This window comes from Coregonus clupeaformis, chromosome 26 (assembly GCF_020615455.1).
Source record: "Coregonus clupeaformis isolate EN_2021a chromosome 26, ASM2061545v1, whole genome shotgun sequence".
In the NCBI taxonomy this organism is placed as follows: Eukaryota; Metazoa; Chordata; class Actinopteri; order Salmoniformes; family Salmonidae; genus Coregonus; species Coregonus clupeaformis.
The window spans coordinates 45,107,607-45,128,090 of record NC_059217.1 but is presented as its reverse complement, the minus strand read 5'-3'; the positions used below and the strand labels follow the sequence as shown (position 1 = coordinate 45,128,090).

The following is a 20,484-nucleotide window of genomic DNA, read 5'->3' as shown; positions in this document are numbered from 1 at the left end:
AGCATGGCGCTTACAACAGCAGATACCATAGGATGAATTTCCACTGCGGCCACCCATATGTAAAATGACTGACTGTAAGTCGCTTTGGATAAAAGCGTCTGCTAAATGGCACATATGATCATATTCTACATTACTGTGTGTGAGCATAAAGATTACGCTAAGTAGGAACCCCCAAAAAAATAAAAATAATAATAAGCCATTTAGCAGACGCTTTTATCCAAAGCGACTTACAGTCATGCGTACATACATTTTTGTGTATGGGTGGTCCCGGGGAACGAACCCACTACCCTGGCGTTACAAGCGCCGTGCTCTACCAGCTGAGCTACAGAGGACCACAATGAAATGTGTTGTTTTACAGGGTCAGAGGTCATAGTAGTACGGCGCCCCTGGAACAAACTTGGGTTAAGTGCCTTGCTCAAGGGCACATTGACACATTTCCACCTGGTCGGCTCAGGTATTTGGACCCGCAGCCTTTGGGTTAACTCTAACCGCTAGGCTACCTGCCGCCTAACCGTTAGAGGTGTATGTTTTTGTTTGAATATGAACCCTCCCTATCCTCAAAGCTGGTTAATGGGATGCAAACTGCGTCACATGCACACACAAACATGTGATCCTATTCACTCACACACACTCACACACACACACACACACACACGCAGACACGGGAATGAGGGTTGGGTTCTACAGTCATCCATTCACTATGAGGTGAAAGTTTTATGCCAGCCGTATATCTAAGCACTGATCATTTACTTTACGCTGTGTGTGTGTGTGTTTTTTTGTGTGTGTGTGTTCGTTTGTGTGTGTGTGTGTGTGTGTGTGTATATGTGTATGTGCATGCATGCATGTGAATGATAGATAAAAGCTCTGATTCCCTACCAGACAAGGGAGATAGCAGACTTACCCAGCAATGAGGCAATAAAGAGTCTTCTCAACCTCCTCTCTACCAGTACAGTACTACCTGTGTTATGTCCTTAGTGCCCTCTCCTCTCTACCATTCTCCAGTAGTCTGTGATCCTCTCCTCTCTACCATTCTCCAGTAGTCTGTGATCCTCTCCTCTCTACCATTCTCCAGTAGTCTATGATCCTCCTCTCTACCATTCTCCAGAAGTCTGTGAACCTCTCCTCTCTACCATTCTCCAGCAGTCTGTGATCCTCCTCTCTACCATTCTCCAGCAGTCTATGATCCTCCTCTCTACCATTCTCCAGCAGTCTATGATCCTCCTCTCTACCATTCTCCAGTAGTCTATGATCCTCCTCTCTACCATTCTCCAGTAGTCTATGATCCTCCTCTCTACCATTCTCCAGTAGTCTGTGATCCTCCTCTCTACCATTCTCCAGTAGTCTATGATCCTCCTCTCTACCATTCTCCAGTAGTCTATGATCCTCCTCTCTACCATTCTCCAGTAGTCTATGATCCTCCTCTCTACCATTCTCCAGTAGTCTATGATCCTCCTCTCTACCATTCTCCAGTAGTCTATGATCCTCCTCTCTACCATTCTCCAGTAGTCTGTGATCCTCCTCTCTACCATTCTCCAGTAGTCTGTGAACCTCCTCTCTACCATTCTCCAGTAGTCTGTGATCCTCTCCTCTCTACCATTCTCCAGTAGTCTATGATCCTCCTCTCTACCATTCTCCAGTAGTCTGTGAACCTCTTCTCTACCATTCTCCAGTAGTCTGTGATCCTCCTCTCTACCATTCTCCAGTAGTCTGTGAACCTCTTTTCTACCATTCTCCAGTAGTCTGTGAACCTCTTCTCTACCATTCTCCAATAGTCTGTGATCCTCTCCTCTCTACAATTCTCCAGTAGTCTATGATCCTCCTCTCTACCATTCTCCAGTAGTCTGTGAACCTCTTCTCTACCATTCTCCAGTAGTCTGTGAACCTCCTCTCTACCATTCTCCAGTAGTCTGTGAACCTCTTCTCTACCATTCTCCAGTAGTCTGTGAGCCTCCTCTCTACCATTCTCCAGTAGTCTGTGAACCTCTTCTCTACCATTCTCCAGTAGTCTGTGAACCTCCTCTCTACCATTCTCCAGTAGTCTGTGAACCTCTTCTCTACCATTCTCCAGTAGTCTGTGAACCTCTTCTCTACCATTCTCCAGTAGTCTATGATCCTCCTCTCTACCATTCTCCAGTAGTCTGTGAACCTCCTCTCTACCATTCTCCAGTAGTCTATGATCCTCCTCTATACCATTCTCCAGTAGTCTATGATCCTCCTCTCTACCATTCTCCAGTAGTCTGTGAACCTCCTCTCTACCATTATCCAGTAGTCTGTGATCCTCCTCTCTACCATTCTCCAGTAGTCTGTGAACCTCCTCTCTACCATTCTCCAGTAGTCTGTGAACCTCCTCTCTACCATTCTCCAGTAGTCTGTGAACCTCTTCTCTACCATTCTCCAGTAGTCTGTGATCCTCCTCTCTACCATTCTCCAGTAGTCTGTGATCCTCTCCACTTTACCATTCTCCAGTAGTCTGTGAACCTCCTCTTTACCATTCTCCAGTAGTCTGTGATCCTCCTCTCTACCATTCTCCAGTAGTCTGTGAACCTCCTCTCTACCATTCTCCAGTAGTCTATGATCCTCCTCTCTACCATTCTCCAGTAGTCTATGATCCTCCTCTCTATCATTCTCCAGTAGTCTGTGAACCTCCTCTCTACCATTCTCCAGTAGTCTGTGATCCTCCTCTCTACCATTCTCCAGTAGTCTGTGATCCTCCTCTCTACCATTCTCCAGTAGTCTGTGATCCGCCTCTCTACCATTCTCCAGTAGTCTGTGAACCTCTCCTCTCTACCATTCTCCAGTAGTCTATGATCCTCCTCTCTACCATTCTCCAGTAGTCTGTGAACCTCTTCTCTACCATTCTCCAGTAGTCTGTGATCTTCCTCTCTACCATTCTCCAGTAGTCTATGATCCTCCTCTCTACCATTCTCCAGTAGTCTGTGATCCTCCTCTCTACCATTCTCCAGTAGTCTGTGATCCTCCTCTCTACCATTCTCCAGCAGTCTATGATCCTCCTCTCTACCATTCTCCAGCAGTCTATGATCCTCCTCTCTACCATTCTCCAGTAGTCTATGATCCTCCTCTCTACCATTCTCCAGTAGTCTATGATCCTCCTCTCTACCATTCTCCAGTAGTCTGTGATCCTCCTCTCTACCATTCTCCAGTAGTCTGTGATCCTCCTCTCTACCATTCTCCAGTAGTCTGTGATCCTCCTCTCTACCATTCTCCAGTAGTCTGTGATCCTCCTCTCTACCATTCTCCAGTAGTCTGTGAACCTCCTCTCTACCATTCTCCAGTAGTCTGTGATCCTCCTCTCTACCAATCTCCAGTAGTCTGTGATCCTCCTCTCTACCATTCTCCAGTAGTCTGTGATCCTCCTCTCTACCATTCTCCAGTAGTCTGTGAACCTCCTCTCTACCATTCTCCAGTAGTCTGTGATCCTCCTCTCTACCATTCTCCAGTAGTCTGTGATCCTCCTCTCTACCATTCTCCAGTAGTCTGTGATCCTCCTCTCTACCATTCTCCAGTAGTCTGTGATCCTCTCCTCTCTACCATTCTCCAGTAGTCTGTGATCCTCTCCTCTCTACCATTCTCCAGTAGTCTGTGATCCTCCTCTCTACCATTCTCCAGTAGTCTGTGATCCTCCTCTCTACCATTCTCCAGTAGTCTGTGATCCTCTCCTCTCTACCATTCTCCAGTAGTCTGTGAACCTCTCCTCTCTACCATTCTCCAGTAGTCTGTGATCCTCCTCTCTACCATTCTCCAGTAGTCTGTGATCCTCTCCTCTCTACCATTCTCCAGTAGTCTGTGATCCTCCTCTCTACCATTCTCCAGTAGTCTGTGATCCTCTCCTCTCTACCATTCTCCAGTAGTCTGTGATCCTCTCCTCTCTACCATTCTCCAGTAGTCTATGATCCTCCTCTCTACCATTCTCCAGTAGTCTGTGATCCTCCTCTCTACCATTCTCCAGTAGTCTGTGATCCTCCTCTCTACCATTCTCCAGTAGTCTATGATCCTCCTCTCTACCATTCTCCAGTAGTCTGTGAACCTCTCCTCTCTACCATTCTCCAGTAGTCTGTGATCCTCCTCTCTACCATTCTCCAGTAGTCTGTGATCCTCTCCTCTCTACCATTCTCCAGTAGTCTGTGAACCTCCTCTCTACCATTCTCCAGTAGTCTGTGATCCTCTCCTCTCTACCATTCTCCAGTAGTCTGTGATCCTCTCCTCTCTACCATTCTCCAGTAGTCTATGATCCTCCTCTCTACCATTCTCCAGTAGTCTGTGATCCTCTCCTCTCTACCATTCTCCAGTAGTCTATGATCCTCCTCTCTACCATTCTCCAGTAGTCTGTGATCCTCCTCTCTACCATTCTCCAGTAGTCTATGATCCTCCTATCTACCATTCTCCAGTAGTCTGTGATCCTCTCCTCTCTACCATTCTCCAGTAGTCTGTGATCCTCCTCTCTACCATTCTCCAGTAGTCTGTGATCCTCTCCTCTCTACCATTCTCCAGTGGTGTTTCTCACCTGTTTGTAGTCCTTGTGCAGCTTCTTGTACTGGAACATGTTGCAGAGGACTGTGGCTGCTGCTTTGGCTGCTTTCAGCTTCCCAGGGCTACAAGAGAGACACCATAAAGACCAGGTTATTAACTAGCTGGACTACAAGAGAGACACCATAAATACCAGGTTTTTAACTAGCTGGACTACAAGAGAGACACCATAAATACCAGGTTTTTAACTAGCTGGACTACAAGAGAGACACCATAAATACCAGGTTTTTAACTAGCTGGACTACAAGAGAGACACCATAAATACCAGGTTATAAACTAGCAGTTGGACTAAGATTCGCTCTAATTCCTGGAAAATGTGGGGTTGGTGCAACATAAGCCAAAAGAATGACATGGTGCCGTTGAGGAACTAGACCAAGAACACTTATAGTTGGTTTTGTATGGAACACAGCCCTGCATCCCCACCATCACACAATTACTGTTGTTGTTTACGCAATCCAAAAAACGGCCCATTATAAATCGCAATCTGGGTCAGGTGGGCATCATTTGAAAGCATGTTCTATTGCCAACATGACTAGCTAAGTTGTAAAATACGATCATACAGTGTTAGGCTTTCACAAGGCAATTCAGAGAAACAGATCATCATTTTGGTGTGCATAGAAAGGACGTTTTATATGACATTTTTGTCAAAAATGAGTTAGTCACATATAATTGACCTTTAGTTTGACCTTTCATAAGTCTGTGGAGTTAGATTTCTTTCAAAGTACATTTTAAGTGAAGAAATGTAAAAAACTAGTAAGTCCTTTCTGCGTAAAACCATTTGAACTTGGCACCATATGGTTCCATGTGCAATCCAATCACAAGCCTGAACAAATACAGAAGGACCAATCAGAACGCGTGTCTTTGCCATCTCCCTCTAAGCATGGTCTAGGCTAGTCGAGCCAGCGATAACGACACGCAAGCAAAAAAAAATCAACACTGTCAGAAACCTTAAAGGAAATGATGTCGTCACATCGTTGTTCGGTGATGACAGTAATTAGTCTGATGATCATAATATATTTCTTAAAGTATTTGATGATGTGTTCTGACACTTTCTTGGTAAAATACTGTTGTTCTATCATTTATGTATTCAAATAGCTACAGTTTACTTACAAACTGAACATGTCTAATACAGAACTGCCAGATAGAGCCTAATGGCTGAACCCAGATAAAAAAAATTCTGAGCCATAAGGTTTTATCTGCGATTGCACCCCCCCTTAAAAACACGAATTTACCAACGTCTCAGGATTTTTAATACTATAATGGGTTATGAATGGGTTACGAAAGATTAATTAATTACAAAACAGTTCTGAGATCTGAGATGTGAAAACTTTGATGCTCAATATCTCAGAACTATGCTTTGCGCAGAGAGAATCTTATAGTCCCAAGGTCACGAGGAATCACGAGTGCACTCAGGCGCGTGTTCCGCAGCAACTTTTAATCACAATAGACAAACACAGGATCATTCTGTTCAGAACAACCCATGGTGTGACGCCACGCCATCTTGTAACTGTACATCAAACACAAGTGATCATAAAGGTTGACACTGTATATAACATGAGTTTTATGATTTGGAAATGTGAAGTGCACATTTGGACTCAGGTGTTTGGCTTGGTTGTATGACATCAAAGCGGTATTTATTATAATCCTCAACGTCTCATCTTTCAAAATACATAGTCGTTTTAATTTACAGCATTTCTCTCACTCAGACAACAAAACATTAGCAAAGGTTGCCCAATTAGCAGTGCTGTCAGTCAAAACCCATACAGAGCTGTGAAGAACAGAGCCTGAGATCTGTCAGTCAAAACCCATACAGAGCTGTGAAGAACAGAGCCTGAGATCTGTCAGTCAAAACCCATACAGAGCTGTGAAGAACAGAGCCTGAGATCTGTCAGTCAAAACCCATACAGAGCTGTGAAGAACAGAGCCTGAGATCTGTCAGTCAAAACCCATACAGAGCTGTGAAGAACAGAGCCTGAGATCTGTCAGTCAAAACCCATACAGAGCTGTGAAGAACAGAACCTGAGATCCTTCAGTCAAAACCCATACAGAGCTGTGAAGAACAGAGCCTGAGATCTGTCAGTCAAAACCCATACAGAGCTGTGAAGAACAGAACCTGAGATCTTTCAGTCAAAACCCATACAGAGCTGTGAAGAACAGAGCCTGAGATCTGTCAGTCAAAACCCATACAGACCTGTGAAGAACAGAGCCTGAGATGTGTCAGTCAAAACCCATACAGAGCTGTGAAGAACAGAGCCTGAGATCTGTCAGTCAAAACCCATACAGACCTGTGAAAAACAGAGCCTGAGATCTGTCAGTCAAAACCCATACAGAGCTGTGAAGGACAGAGCCTGAGAACTGTCAGTCAAAACCCATACAGAGCTGTGAAGAACAGAGCCTGAGATCTGTCAGTCAAAACCCATACAGAGCTGTGAAGGTCTGGTGGATCTGAGAGTCACCAGCAGCAAGAGCGACATCATTGATATACACAGAGAATAGAGTCGGCCCGAGAATTGAACCCTATGGCACCCCCATAGAGACTGCCAGAGGTCCAGACAACAGGCCCTACGATTTGACACATTGAACTCTATCTGAGAAGTAGTTGGTGAACCAGGCGAGGCAGTCATTTGAGAAACCAAGGCTATTTAGTCTGCCAATAAGAATCCGGTGATTGACAGAGTCAAAAGCCTTGGCCAGGTTGATGAAGACGGCTGCACAGTACTGTCTTTTATCGATCGCGGTTATTATATCGTTTAGGACCTTGAGCGTGGCTGAGGTGCACCCATGACCAGCTCGGAAACCAGATTGCATAGCGGAGAAGGTACGGTGGGATTCGAAATGGTCGGTGATTTGTTTGTTAACTTGGCTTTCAAATACTTTCGAAAGGCAGGACAGGATGGATATAGGTCTGTAACAGTTTAAATCTAGAGTGGCTAATTTTAGAAAGAAAGGGTCCAGATTGTCTAGCCCAGCTGATTTGTAGTGGTCCAGATTTAGCAGCTCTTTCAGGACATCAGCTATCTGAATTTGGGTGAAGGAGAAGCGGGTGGGGGGGCAAGTTGCAGCGGAGGGTGCAGAGCTGGTGGCCGGGGTAGGGCTAGCCAGGTGGAAAGCATGGCCAGCCGTAGCAAAATGCTTATTGAAATTCTCGATTATCGTACATTTATCGGTGGTGACAGTGTTTCCTAGCCTCAGTGCAGTGGGTAGCTCTGGGAGGAGGTGCTCTTGTTCTCCATGGACTTTACAATGTCCCAAAACCTTTTGGAGTTAGTGCTACAGAATGCAAATTTATGTTTGAAAAAGCTAGCCTTTGCTTTCCTAACTGCTTGTGTATATTGGTTCCTGACATCCCTGAAAAGTTGCATATCGCGGGGGCTGTTCGATGCTATTGCAGTACGCCACAGGATGTTTTTGTGCTGGTCAAGGTCAGTCAAGTCTGGGGTGAACCAGGGGCTATATCTGTTCTTAGTTCTGAATTTTATGAATGGGGCATGCTTATTTAAGATGGAGGGGAAAGCACTTTTGAAGAACATCCAGGCATCCTCTACTGACGGAATGAGGTCAATATCCATCCAGGATACCCGGGCCAGGTGAATTAGAAAGACCTGCTTGCTGAAGTGTTTTAGGGAGCGTTTGACAGTGATGAGGGGTGGTCGTTTGACCGCGGACCCATTACGGACGCAGGCAATAAGGCAGTGATCGCTGAGATCCTGGTTGAAGACAGCGGAGGTGTATTTAGAGGGTAAATTAGTCAGGATGATATCTATGAGGGTGCCCATGTTTACGGATTTAGGGTTGTACCTGGTAGGTTCCTTGATAATTTGTGTGAGATTAAGCATTTCCCAGTTTAGGTCACCAAGCAGTACGAACTCTGAGGATAGATGGGGGGTAAGCAATTCACATATGGTGTCCAGGGCACAACTGGGGGCTGAGGGGGGTCTGTAGCAAGCGGCAACAGTGAGAGACTTATTTATGCAAAGGTGGATTTTTAGAAGTAGAAGCTCAAACTGTTTGGGCACAGACCTGGATAGTATGATAGAGCTCTGCAGGCTATCTCTACAGTAGATTGCAACTACGCCCCCTTTGGCAGTTCTATCTAGACGGAAAATGTTGTAGTTCGGGATGGAAATTTCTGAATTTTTGGTGGCCTTCCTAAGCCAAGATTCAGACACTGCTAGAACATCAGGGTTGGCAGAGTGTGCTAACGCAGTGAATACCTCAAACTTGGGGAGGAGGCCTCTGATGTTAACATGCAAGAAACGAAGGCTTTTACGGTTACAGAAGTCAACAAATGATAGCGCCTGGGGGGGTAGGAGTGATACTGGGGGCTACAGGGCCTGTTACGGTCAACCCCGTTACTTTATTTGGCACTTAATAGGCCTTACTATAGTCATTTTTTATTTTATTTTACCTCTTGAGATAGGAAAACTAGTTTTTCATGAAATTGAACATGAGGTGAAATCAAACATTACATTTCTCAAAAGGCACGGAATCTGTGGAACGACCCACCAGCAGAAGCACTGCTACCAATATTCCTTCTCATCCCCGTACCTGCTGTCGTGGGAGTTCTTGATGGCCACCAGTTTTTGCAGCCCGTCAAAGAAAGTGATGTCCCGGGCTGCGACGGAGCTGCAGGTCACCAGGTTGTTCAACGCTCCACAGATGTTGACTACCACGTCGCTGGACGGCTCCTTCTGCTGGCCGTCAGTGGGCAGCTTGGCCACCAGGTTGTTCACTGCCTTGTTTGCTAGAGGGTGAAAAAGGGTTGATCTAATTTAATTCATCCCACGTGGCAGTCAAATACACCCCTGAAATAGATGGGTATGGCTTTGTTAGTCTTCTTGTGTTTGGTCCTTGCTCTAGCGTGAAATAAATGGGTTTTCCTCCATTTGTTAATAACACCAATCTTCATGCACATCTCACATTGACATCCTTGAATTGCTCGCCTTCCTCTTTAAGCTCAATGGAGGATGAGGTCCGAGGCAAGTGGAATCAAGGATTAGTTACTGACCCATGGCGTTCTTGTCCTTGGCGTGACGTGACAGGTTTCTGAGGAAGCCGGTGAGGGATCTCAGCTCCTGGTCACGATTGGTCCTCAGTTTGTCCAACATCACAGGAAGCATTCTCTCTTGCTCCAGAGCCACACGACTCAGCACCCCGGCCCACTGAGGAGGAAAAAAAGGTAATTCTTGGTCAGTATTTTCTCAAACCTCTTTCATTACTGTACCCTGCAATCCCGTTCTGCTCTGTCTGAAGTACCCCCCCTTTATATGGAACTGATCATTAGGCCTATTTTCCGATGAGTCAATTACACCCTGTGGAAAGGCAAGGTAACCCAGAGGGGTTCTAGTACCCCAGCTTGACAACCACTGTCATAGTTCTATGAATGCTGAGTGAGCTATAGAGTTCAATGATGTGAGTTGGAGCTGCAGTTCTCACTGTCAGGTGTCCAGCCCTCTAAAAAAAACCTGACCCTAGCGCACCTATCAGTGGCCTTGGTTACGGAGGCTTCATGGATAGTCTGAGGAGCCAGCCAGATAGTCTGAGGAGCCCCCCCCTTAGTCTATCTGGCACCGTCAGGGGACCGATGGTGAGGTGAGATGACCCCCTAGTCTATCTGGCACCGTCAGGGGACGGGTGGTGAGGTGAGATGACCCCCTAGTCTATCTGGCACCGTCAGGGGACAGGTGGTGAGGTGAGATGACCCCCCTAGTCTATCTGGCACCGTCAGGGGACGGGTGGTGAGGTGAGATGACCCCCTAGTCTATCTGGCACCGTCAGGGGACGGGTGGTGAGGTGAGATGACCCCCTAGTCTATCTGGCACCGTCAGGGGATGGATGGTGAGGTGAGATGACCCCCTAGTCTATCTGGCACCATCAGGGGACGGATGGTGAGGTGAGATGACCCCCCCTAGTCTATCTGGCACCGTCAGGGGACGGATGGTGAGGTGAGATGACCCCCTAGTCTATCTGGCACCATCAGGGGATGGGTGGTGAGGTGTGAGATGGCGATGAGAGAGAGGGACAGCACCATTGGCAGTGGGGATGCTCGACACTCACTCTCTTGTCTCCAGCTGTGATGTTCTGCAGGGCCCCGGCTGCAGCCTCGCGGGTGGTGGAGTTAATGTCACAGGCCTGCAGCACGCGGTTATACAGCCCCACCACCTGGGGGTGCCACAGCCACTCCAGACCCTTGGGTACGCGGGCCACCTCCGTGAACGTAACCAGGTCCTGGTTCATCTTCTGCAAAGGGAGAAGGTAATGGGCCAATGTGATGTGGACTATGTGATACAGGAGTTCCATTTACACATAGACAGGGTCATTCTGAAGACCATTAAGACAATGGTTCAACTGCTAAACTGACAGAAGAAGAAGAAGAAGAAGAAGAAGAAGAAGAAGAAGAAGAAGAAGAAGAAGAAGAAGAAGAAGAAGAAGAAGAAGAAGAAGAAGAAGAACACTGTGATACATACATTTTTTACTTTCTTGCTCTGAGGGGTGAAGCAACCAATAGCTTCACTCCTGCTGGTGTCCTGGTCTCTGGTTGGTCCTTCCAGACGTAGCAGGGCCGAGGGCGGGATCTCACTGTACAGCTGATAGGAGAGGTTCCTCAGGACACACACCGAGTTCTCCACTCCCTGGACACACACACACACACAAGTTGAGTATGTTTTAATATCAAAGTCAAAGATGTGAGGCTTTCACATGAACAAATGTACCATAGAATGTTGAGTATTTATTGAATTCCTAATGACGACACGTTCGACACTTGATCGGAGAAAACACTGAAGGTGCAGTTACGCATTGTTCTGCAAATACCACACGGCTAAGTAACTCTCCTAACTGTCCTCCAGTCCACTATCTGTCCTCCAGTCCACTATCTGTCCTCCAGTCCACTATCTGTACTCCAGTCCACTATCTGTCCTCCAGTCCACTATCTGTACTCCAGTCCACTATCTGTCCTCCAGTCCACTATCTGTCCTCCAGTCCACTATCTGTACTCCAGTCCACTATCTGTCCTCCAGTCCACTATCTGTCCTCCAGTCCACTATCTGTACTCCAGTTTACTATCTGTCCTCCAGTCCACTATCTGTCCTCCAGTCCACTATCTGTCCTCCAGTCCACTATCTGTACTCCAGTTTACTATCTGTCCTCCAGTCCACTATCTGTCCTCCAGTCCACTATCTGTCCTCCAGTCCACTATCTGTCCTCCAGTCCACTATCTGTCCTCCAGTCCACTATCTGTCCTCCAGTCCACTATCTGTACTGCAGTTCACTACGCAGCTCATCCTCACCTTTTCCTCCACCTTGCCGTCCTGTAGCGAGGCCTGGATGTATCTTACCAGGGCATCGACCAGACCGTTGGTCTCCCGCATCTTCTGTCTGGTCTTCTCGTTCACTGAGCTCAGGTTCCTGGGGACAGCAGGGTGACAGGTTAGAGACAGGATAGGCAAACATAAATCAGAGTACAAAGAACTGACATTTATCAAAGAGCTGACGTGTGTTAAAGAGCCGATGTGTCAAAGAGCTGACATGTCAATGAACTGACATGCCAATGAACTTGACATGTGTCAAAGAGCTGACATGTCAATGAACTGACGTGTGTCAAAGAGCTAACATGGGGCAAAGAGCTGACATGGGACAAAGAGCTGATGTGTCAAAGAGCTGACGTGTGTCAAATAGCTGACATGCCAAGCTAGTGCATGTGACAACAGTGTCCTTAGACAGAGGGGGAGGAGGAGAAGGCTGTACTATACTGTAGTGTAGTGTTCTGTACTGTATGTTAGTGGGGCGGCAGGTAGCTTAGTGGGTAAGAGTGTTGTGCCAGTAACCGAAAGGTCGCTGGTTCTAATCCCCGAGCCGACTAGGTGAAAAATCTGTTGATGTGCCCTTGAGCAAGGCACTTAACCCTAATTGCTTCTGTAAGTCGCTCTGGATAAGAGCGTCTGCTAAATGACTAAAATGTAAATGTAAAATGTTAGTGTTCCATAATATAGTCAACTTTACTGTAGTATAACTGCAGTACTGTACCTGAGACATGCAGTGCTGTTGTAGAATATACTGTACTATAGTGTACTGTACTACAGTGTACTATAGTGTACTGTACTATACTATAGTGTACTGTACTATACTGGGCTCCCGAGTGCCGCAGCGGTCTAAGGCACTGCATCTGCTTGAGGCGTCACTACAGACCCCCGTGGTTTGATTCCAGGCTGTATCACAACCGGGCCGTCATTGGGAGTCCCATAGGGCGGTGCACAATTGGCCAAGCGTCGTCCGGGTTTGGCCGGTGTAGGCCGTCATTGTAAATAAGAATTTGTTCTTAACTGACTTGCCTAGTTAAATAAATAAAATAAAATACTGTACTATACTGTACTATACTGTACTATACTGTACTGTACTATACTATACTGTACTATAGTGTACTGTACTATACTGTACTATAGTGTACTGTACTATACTGTACTATAGTGTACTGTACTATACTGTACTATAGTGTACTGTACTATACTGTACTATACTGTACTATAGTGTACTATACCTGAGACATCCGGTGGTATTGTAGAAGATGTCAACCTCGGAGGGGCTCTGCTGGATGACCTCAGAGTCTCCGCTGCCTGACAGTGGGATCAGGATCTTCTCTGTGAGCTCAGCTAGCGTCTCCTTGGCTAGTTTCTCCTTCAGGTTGTCTTTGGATGACAGGTTCCACAGAATACCTGACAGAAAACCCAGAGAGAGAGAGATGCTCAGTAGAGTGGTCATCTCTAAACAGTGGCTCACAAACACATAATAAAAAGGCATGTTACATGCAGTACAGCCAGACAGCAGCATTTGAATGATGTTGTATGGCAGTTTGCTAAACCTATGACTAGCCCAGTGCCGGATTACCGAATGGGCACGCAGGGCATGTGCCCCGGGGGGCCCCCGACCTCCAGGGAGCCCCCAACCCCCAGACAGTACAGTATATGATAGCAACATGTGTAGAATTGCAGAAAATTAGCTTTAAAACTGCAAAATGTCGGTGCCTCAGGGCCCCAAATGCGGTAGTCCGGCCCTGCCTCAACCCTAACCTCACCCCCTCAAATCCTAACCTCACCCCCTCAACCCTAACCTCACCCCCTCAAATCCTAACCTCACCCCCTCAACCCTAACCTCACCCCCTCAAATCCTAACCTCACCCCCTCAAATCCTAACCCCACCCCCTCAAATCCTAACCTCACCCCCTCAAATCCTAACCTTACCCCCCTCAACCCTAACCTCACCCCCTCAAATCCTAACCTCACCCCCTCAAATCCTAACCTTACCCCTCAATCCTAACCTCACCCCCTCAAATCCTAACCTTACCCCCTCAATCCTAACCTCACCCCCTCAAATCCTAACCTCACCCCCTCAACCCTAACCTCACCCCCTCAAATCCTAACCTTACATTTTGCAATTTGAAAGCAGTTTTGATGGCCACTGTTAAAAGAGGAGGAACCACAGAGCTTTTTAGTGTTTCTAGGCTATACGTACTTTTCAAGTCCCCCAAGATGTGTGAAATGCATTAATTTCAGAACCAGAGTTTTTTTTAGCAGCATTATGGTTTATGTGTGCTAGCGCTGCCCAATGTCGCCAACTGAGTTAAATGCGTAGGGTAGACCGGGGCTAAATGTAACATGGGTCAGGTGTAACATATAGACCTACATTATATTCGCAGTAACCTACATGATCCTGGGTTGGCTTGAGTGCCAGTGGAAAGTGTTTTTGGAGACGTTCCTGTCGACCTTTATAGAGTTTGTGATCTAGCTAGCTAATGGTTAGCGCAGTGGGGAAAATGCAGATGGGCAACCCTCAGCCTATTCATTTCTAGCCACTATGCTGCATCAGGTGGGCTGCATCAGGTGGGCTACATCAGGTGGGCTGCATCAGGTGGGCTACATCAGGTGATAATGCTTATTGCTGAATAGCACACCTGACTGATAATATGGACCAATATGTTAATGGTTTTATTTCTGGAGGGGGACATTAGCGAGTCGCTAACCTTGTTCAGTCACGTTAGAGCAGCAGCTAGCTAGCTAACAACCCGGTAACCACAGATGAAAGTTATCACACTCTTTGTGGTAATTTATCAGTAGTATGAAAACCACTTAGTGACACAAACAGAAAGGAAAAGGCCACATTGTCAGCTATATCGCAATCTTAAACCCTGTATTTTGTAATTGCTACGCAATTCGTATCATTACTACCTCTACTATTGTTCATTGTGCTCCTAAATTTATTTGTGTGCTCCCAAAAAATTATACTTAGGAGCACATGTCAGCATAGAGCCCTACATTGTACCTGATAGATTGACAGAGTGCTTAGTCTCTCAGGAAAGTTTGACTTACTATGACTGCTATCTGTGGTTGTCTTCCCTAGCTACACTACCAGTCAAAAGTTTGGACACACCTACTCATTCAAGGGTTTTTCTTTATTTTAAATATTTTTTTTATATTGTAGAATAAGAGTGAAGACATCAAAACAATGAAATAACACATATGGTTGAGAGAATGCCAAGAGTGTGCAAAGCTGTCATCAAGGCAAAGGGTGGCTGTTTGAAGAATCTCAGATGTAAAATATATGTTGATTTGTTTAACACTTCTTTTAGTTACTACATGATTCCATATGTGTTATTTCATAGTTTCGATGTCTTCGCTCTTATTCTACAATGTAGAAAATAGTAAAAAATTAAGAAAAACCCTTGAATGAGTAGATGTTCTAAAACGTTTTAACCGGTAGTGTAGCTCCAGATGAACGTCAGTCTCTCTGCATAAGAGTCTCTGCTAAATGACTAACATGTTAAAAATATAAAACGTCGTACCTGTGATGTTCTTCCGTAGCTCGTCGTCATTCTCCTTCAGAGCCTCTATGAGTTGTGGGATCCCGCCCGCCTCGATGAGGGCCATCTTGTTGTCCATGTTCTCGTAGATGAGGTTCCTGGTGGCGCCCGTGGCGTAGCGAGCCACCTCCTGGTTCTCACTGTTGAACAGCCTCACCAGCTCTGGGATGCCCTTATAGCGGTGTATCTTGTGGTGGGAGAGAGGAACAACTCTGTAAGGTTCGGACTCATTCTGAATCCCAAAGTGACCCCCTAGCCTCTGTTCCCTAGGCACTCCTGTATTTCTGAAATGATTAGATCGATTTCAAAAGGCGAGGTGAAGCAACTGCCATATTGCTTAAAGCTGTCCAATATTTTCAGATTTACAAGACCTAGGGCTTAATTTAGAATCCAGAATATATGCCCTGTTACCCCAGCAACAAGAGACCACAAACATAATCTCTATTCCTGCTAGTTCACAGAACCACAGCTGAAAAAAATATATGTGTGACACTGACAAGCTGCCTACAAGCTACCTGTCTGTGACAAAATACTTCAAACAAAATGGTGTCTGTCACTTCAACAAGACAACATCCTTTTAGAATTACTTAGATCACATGAATGTCTGCTGAACTATGACATTAATGATAAGCATATTGGCCAAGATTGACAGTTGGCACACCTGGAGCATGTCAATGTGTCGATACACCTGGAGCGTGTCAATGTGTCTATACACCTGGAGCGTGTCAATGTGCCTATACACCTGGAGCGTGTCAATGTGTCTATACACCTGGAGCGTGTCAATGTGTCGATACACCTGGAGCGTGTCAATGTGTCGATACACCTGGAGCGTGTCAATGTGTCGATACACCTGGAGCGTGTCAATGTGTCGATACACCTGGAGCGTGTCAATGTGTCGATACACCTGGAGCGTGTCAATGTGTCGATACACCTGGAGCGTGTCAATGTGTCGATACACCTGGAGCGTGTCAATGTGTCGATAGACAATAGTTCTTTATGCAACTCCACTTCTGTTATTCCTTATTATTATGTTAATAACATTCGCACACCGACTGGGACGCATTATTTGACATGGGAAACATCATAAGAAGGAAGTACCAGAGAAACAGAGATGGTGACTGCAGAATGTAAAGGAAGTCCCTTGTTACCTCGTTCTTGGCCTCAGTGTTGTTGTAACACTCGTGTTGGATATAAGCTGCTCCCAGAACCTGCAGGTCAGCATCCCCCTCAATCAGGTACCTCACCGCCGTAGGCATGTCCAGGCTATTGATCCTGTACAATCAGAAAGCTCAATCAATCAATCAATCAATCACATTCGGTTATGTTTCGGTTATTGATTATGTTTCCTCGCTGTACAAATTGGCTAAAGAAATAGTCCTTTATCCATTTTCTATTACTTCCTGATTGTGTAGTTTTCGTTTCGATAACTGAGTGAAGAGACTATAGATGTAGGTCCATTATCATTTTATACACAGTTTCAATTTGGTTTTAGCTCTTTTCAATGTCAAAGTTTTTCCCTAAAAAAAAAACCTTTGTGGGCCAGATTGAATGGGCCATATGTTTGACACCCTGCTCTATAGGGACACATATAAAACTAAGTCTAGTCCTGGAATGAAAAGCAAAATCTACTCAATCGATAATCACCATTGAAATTGCTTTTTAGTCCTGTTTTCCGGGAAACTGTCCCTCTAGGTGGGGTTGTAAGTAAATTCCATTTAAATTACAGTCAAATTCAAGAAGTACCACTGAAATTCCCAAATCCAATTATCTTCAATTTCTTTCAAAAAATTTGCTGGGAATTCAAATGGAGTTGACCCCAACCCTGATGCATGATTAGGCTAAATGAGGTAATACATCGCCAGTCCAGCTGACCAGCCAGGTCAACATGATTCACAGGTTTCACTCCCATGGTATAATCCTGTGCCTGTGTGAATGTTAACCAAGCTAACGTTAACACACTGTGGGTTTTTCCATCTGCTGTGCTAACCGCTAGGCGCCGGCTGTTTGTGTGTGAAATGTGAAGCCTGATGAAACTCATGGGTGCCACACCCAAACCAGTCCTGCCACTACAGGGGGCCACCTCAGAATCTACAGCTCTTGGGAAAGAGACATTTCCCATCATCACAGAGCCGGAATAGCAAAACCAGACAAAAAGTTGGTCACACACCCCTGGTCCGCACAATGTACACGCTCAATGGGTGCCAGACCTGCCCGTGCACCTAGGACAACAGGTCCCTGCGCAACGGGAGTTGCCACGGGTCCCCGACTAAAAGGCAAATGATCTCCGCGAACCGAGGTCGTTTGGGCCACAAGGATCAACAACGACAAGCCCTCCAGACGCACCCTCTCCAGCGTGGGCTGAATCAGGTCCACAGGGGAAACGCGTAAAGGAGGGTCCAAGGCCACTGGTGCGTGAGAGCAGCCGTTCCCAACGGCGCAGTCAGGTCCCTTATCGAGAAAAACAGCCGACAATGCGTCTTTTCTCGCGATGGGTAAAGATCTACGTTGGCCCTGCCGAACATTTCCCATGTCTAGGAGACCCCGAGAACGGTGAAAGTGCAAGGCGAGAGGGAAAGCCCAAACGGGAGTACCAGAAACTTGTGGGCTACAGCCTTGAAAATTTTAACCTCAGGAACTTCCTGTGAAGGGATATATGGCCACGTGAAAGTACGTGTCCTTCAGGTTGATGGAGGAGAACCAAATCGTGAGCATTCGGAATTTGTAGACCCTGAAGTGCTTGTTTAGTGCACGCAGGTCTAAAATGGGATACAAAGATCCGCCCCCTTCTGGGAACCAGGAAATACCAGCTGTACCAGCCGTCCTAGGCCTCTGACATAGGAACCACAACGAATTGTAGCCTGTACCCCGATGTCACTGTTTGCGTAATCCAGGGCGACACTGCACATGCGCGCCATTGGTCGACACAGACAGCGATCCTCCCGTAAAGTGTCATCTGAAGGGGTGGAACGCCACCTTGTGGCAGAATTTGGTAATTCTTTCATGCCTTTTTTTCCATTTCCACCATTCTTGACAACCGAGTGTCTGACTGTGGGGAAGGGACTCTTTTTTATTCAGCTCACATATAGGGCACACCACTCCACACCCGTGAACACCGTGGAACTTGGGGTTAGAAACAATGTGTTTATGTGCCAACGTTTTCCTCAAGCGCGGGTCCACTCTGGGCTCAGGGGCTTCGGCTACCAGTCACATACCCCGATTGGCCGTGGTACTTGGGGGTACTGTTGTCTCAACAAACATCTGGTGAGGGGGGCAAGGAGAGACCCCAGGTCGTGCCACCTACCGTCTCATCGCGCTAGGTGCGCAGGGGCTGCATGCACTAAAATTAGACCCAGGAAAACATTTTTATAATAGAGGTTATCATGCCCACCAGTCATAGGTACCGGTGACACCGCACCTTGTAACCCAGCTGGAAAAGGGACAGACAGCGTTGAAAAACTGACCCCATCTATGATAACAGACAATTCGTAATTGAATCCAATTCCCAGAAACAAAATGCGTTGAGCAGGAGACAGACAGCTCATCTTGGAGTTCATATGAACCACAGACTTTGTTAGCATGATAATAACCTTTCATCACTAAGCACCTTATAGGGACCAGGGTGGAATCAGCAATGAATCCCAGTAATAAGCTATATATGTGGGAGGGGTGCCCCCTTGTGGACAGAGAGCGCCTGATACCGTAAAGCCCGCCTGAATCCCGGCCGTTTTATAGGCAAAGGAGCTCCAGCAATGTAGTACCCCGGTCGGCCATAGCCAAACACAGTGGCACTGTTTTCACAGTACTGTATGCTAGCCGTTGTCAGCCATGCGGCTTCTCATTATCCCCGCGGGCTAGCACTAGCCAAGCCCACTGGCAGCACAGAGCTAGCCAAAGAAAACTGAGTTGCGTCTTCCTTCGGTCTCGGGAATCTCTCTGACCGCAGCACGGTCCGTTTAGAATAACCAAGCGACTAAACGCTACGTATGCTAAATGAGAGAGCTACACAAATAATTCCACCGTGGAAGGCCAGGAATCGCCAGTGGCAGTACGTTAGCTAACCTTAGCAGTACGTTAGCACGCTGTTTGGCTAGCCTGATCCCGTCCGGATAAGACCGGATCACCGACCAAGTCTGGGAAGAGGTAAACGGTGCTTGACCGAGACAGGCACAGGCAGGGGTCCCCCCGGAGTTCGGTCCCCCTAGATAGTATATGAACACATCATAAGTCATGACATTTTACTTTTATAATTATAGGAAATTAGCTTTAGAAATGCAAAATTTGCTCTTAGCTCTAAAACAGCTAAACTGTGGTACACCACTGTGAAAGGGACCAACCTTTGGACTTAAAGTGATGCTTCACTATCCCTTTAAGCTCTGTGAAACCCCTTAAAAGAGATTATCCGGTACTTTTGCATACTTTTTAGCCAGTAGTTCTGAAAGTAGCGCTCATGAGCCAAAAGTGGTCCCTGAAAACTGCGTACTATGTCACATATATGCAGATATGTGCACCACGTCATTTCCATCTCCCTCTTTGCTATGTCCACTGAGCCATTGGGCCCGCCCTGCAACCTCATTGGATAACGCTGGGCAGGCTTCTTGCTAGCTGTCACTCAAATGCTAGGGGCTGAAGCTCATTGGCAAGAACTCAAATTGCAAGGGGGCTGGCCCACGTGGGGGGAAATGTAGCAAAATGGCGCGGCATAACTTCAAGAAAAGAGTCGCTTTCAAGCTAGGGATTTCGTGGCTAATTGAGGGAAGAAAGTAATTATGCTCATAGATTATGCATGTGTGAACTACACATTGACACATCCAGCCCAAACCGGGAGGTTTAAAAAAAAATACTTTCAAAGTACCGGAGCATGTTTTAACACACTGTTGTAATGAAAATGTCTGCAACAAATACAGTCGTAGACCTATATGTAACAAGTGTCGCTATCTTTACCACAGAATCGACCTGCTCTTTGGTTACGGACGGACGGAGCAGGTTCACTCTGAGGTTTTTCTCTATATTTATGTAATAACATGTTCATCCTTGCTTCAGGCAATACACCAACCCAAATGTCATTCTAATGCACACATTCTAATGCA

General features: G+C 46.3%; 1 protein-coding gene across 1 annotated transcript in view; it reads right to left on the bottom strand.

Moving 5' to 3' along the window:
- The window catches only part of LOC121540096 (plakophilin-3), a 52,726-nt gene that overhangs the window by 7,537 nt on the left and 24,705 nt on the right, over positions 1–20,484 (bottom strand). Inside the window, exons 8-16 of the mRNA XM_045207642.1 lie at positions 16,546–16,669; positions 15,380–15,584; positions 13,082–13,256; positions 11,835–11,952; positions 11,013–11,177; positions 10,603–10,785; positions 9,554–9,707; positions 9,094–9,289; positions 4,523–4,610 (exon numbers count right to left, since the gene is read on the bottom strand). Coding sequence (XP_045063577.1) covers positions 4,523–4,610; positions 9,094–9,289; positions 9,554–9,707; positions 10,603–10,785; positions 11,013–11,177; positions 11,835–11,952; positions 13,082–13,256; positions 15,380–15,584; positions 16,546–16,669 — 1,408 coding nt within the window. The remainder of the gene's footprint in view (positions 1–4,522; positions 4,611–9,093; positions 9,290–9,553; positions 9,708–10,602; positions 10,786–11,012; positions 11,178–11,834; positions 11,953–13,081; positions 13,257–15,379; positions 15,585–16,545; positions 16,670–20,484) is intronic.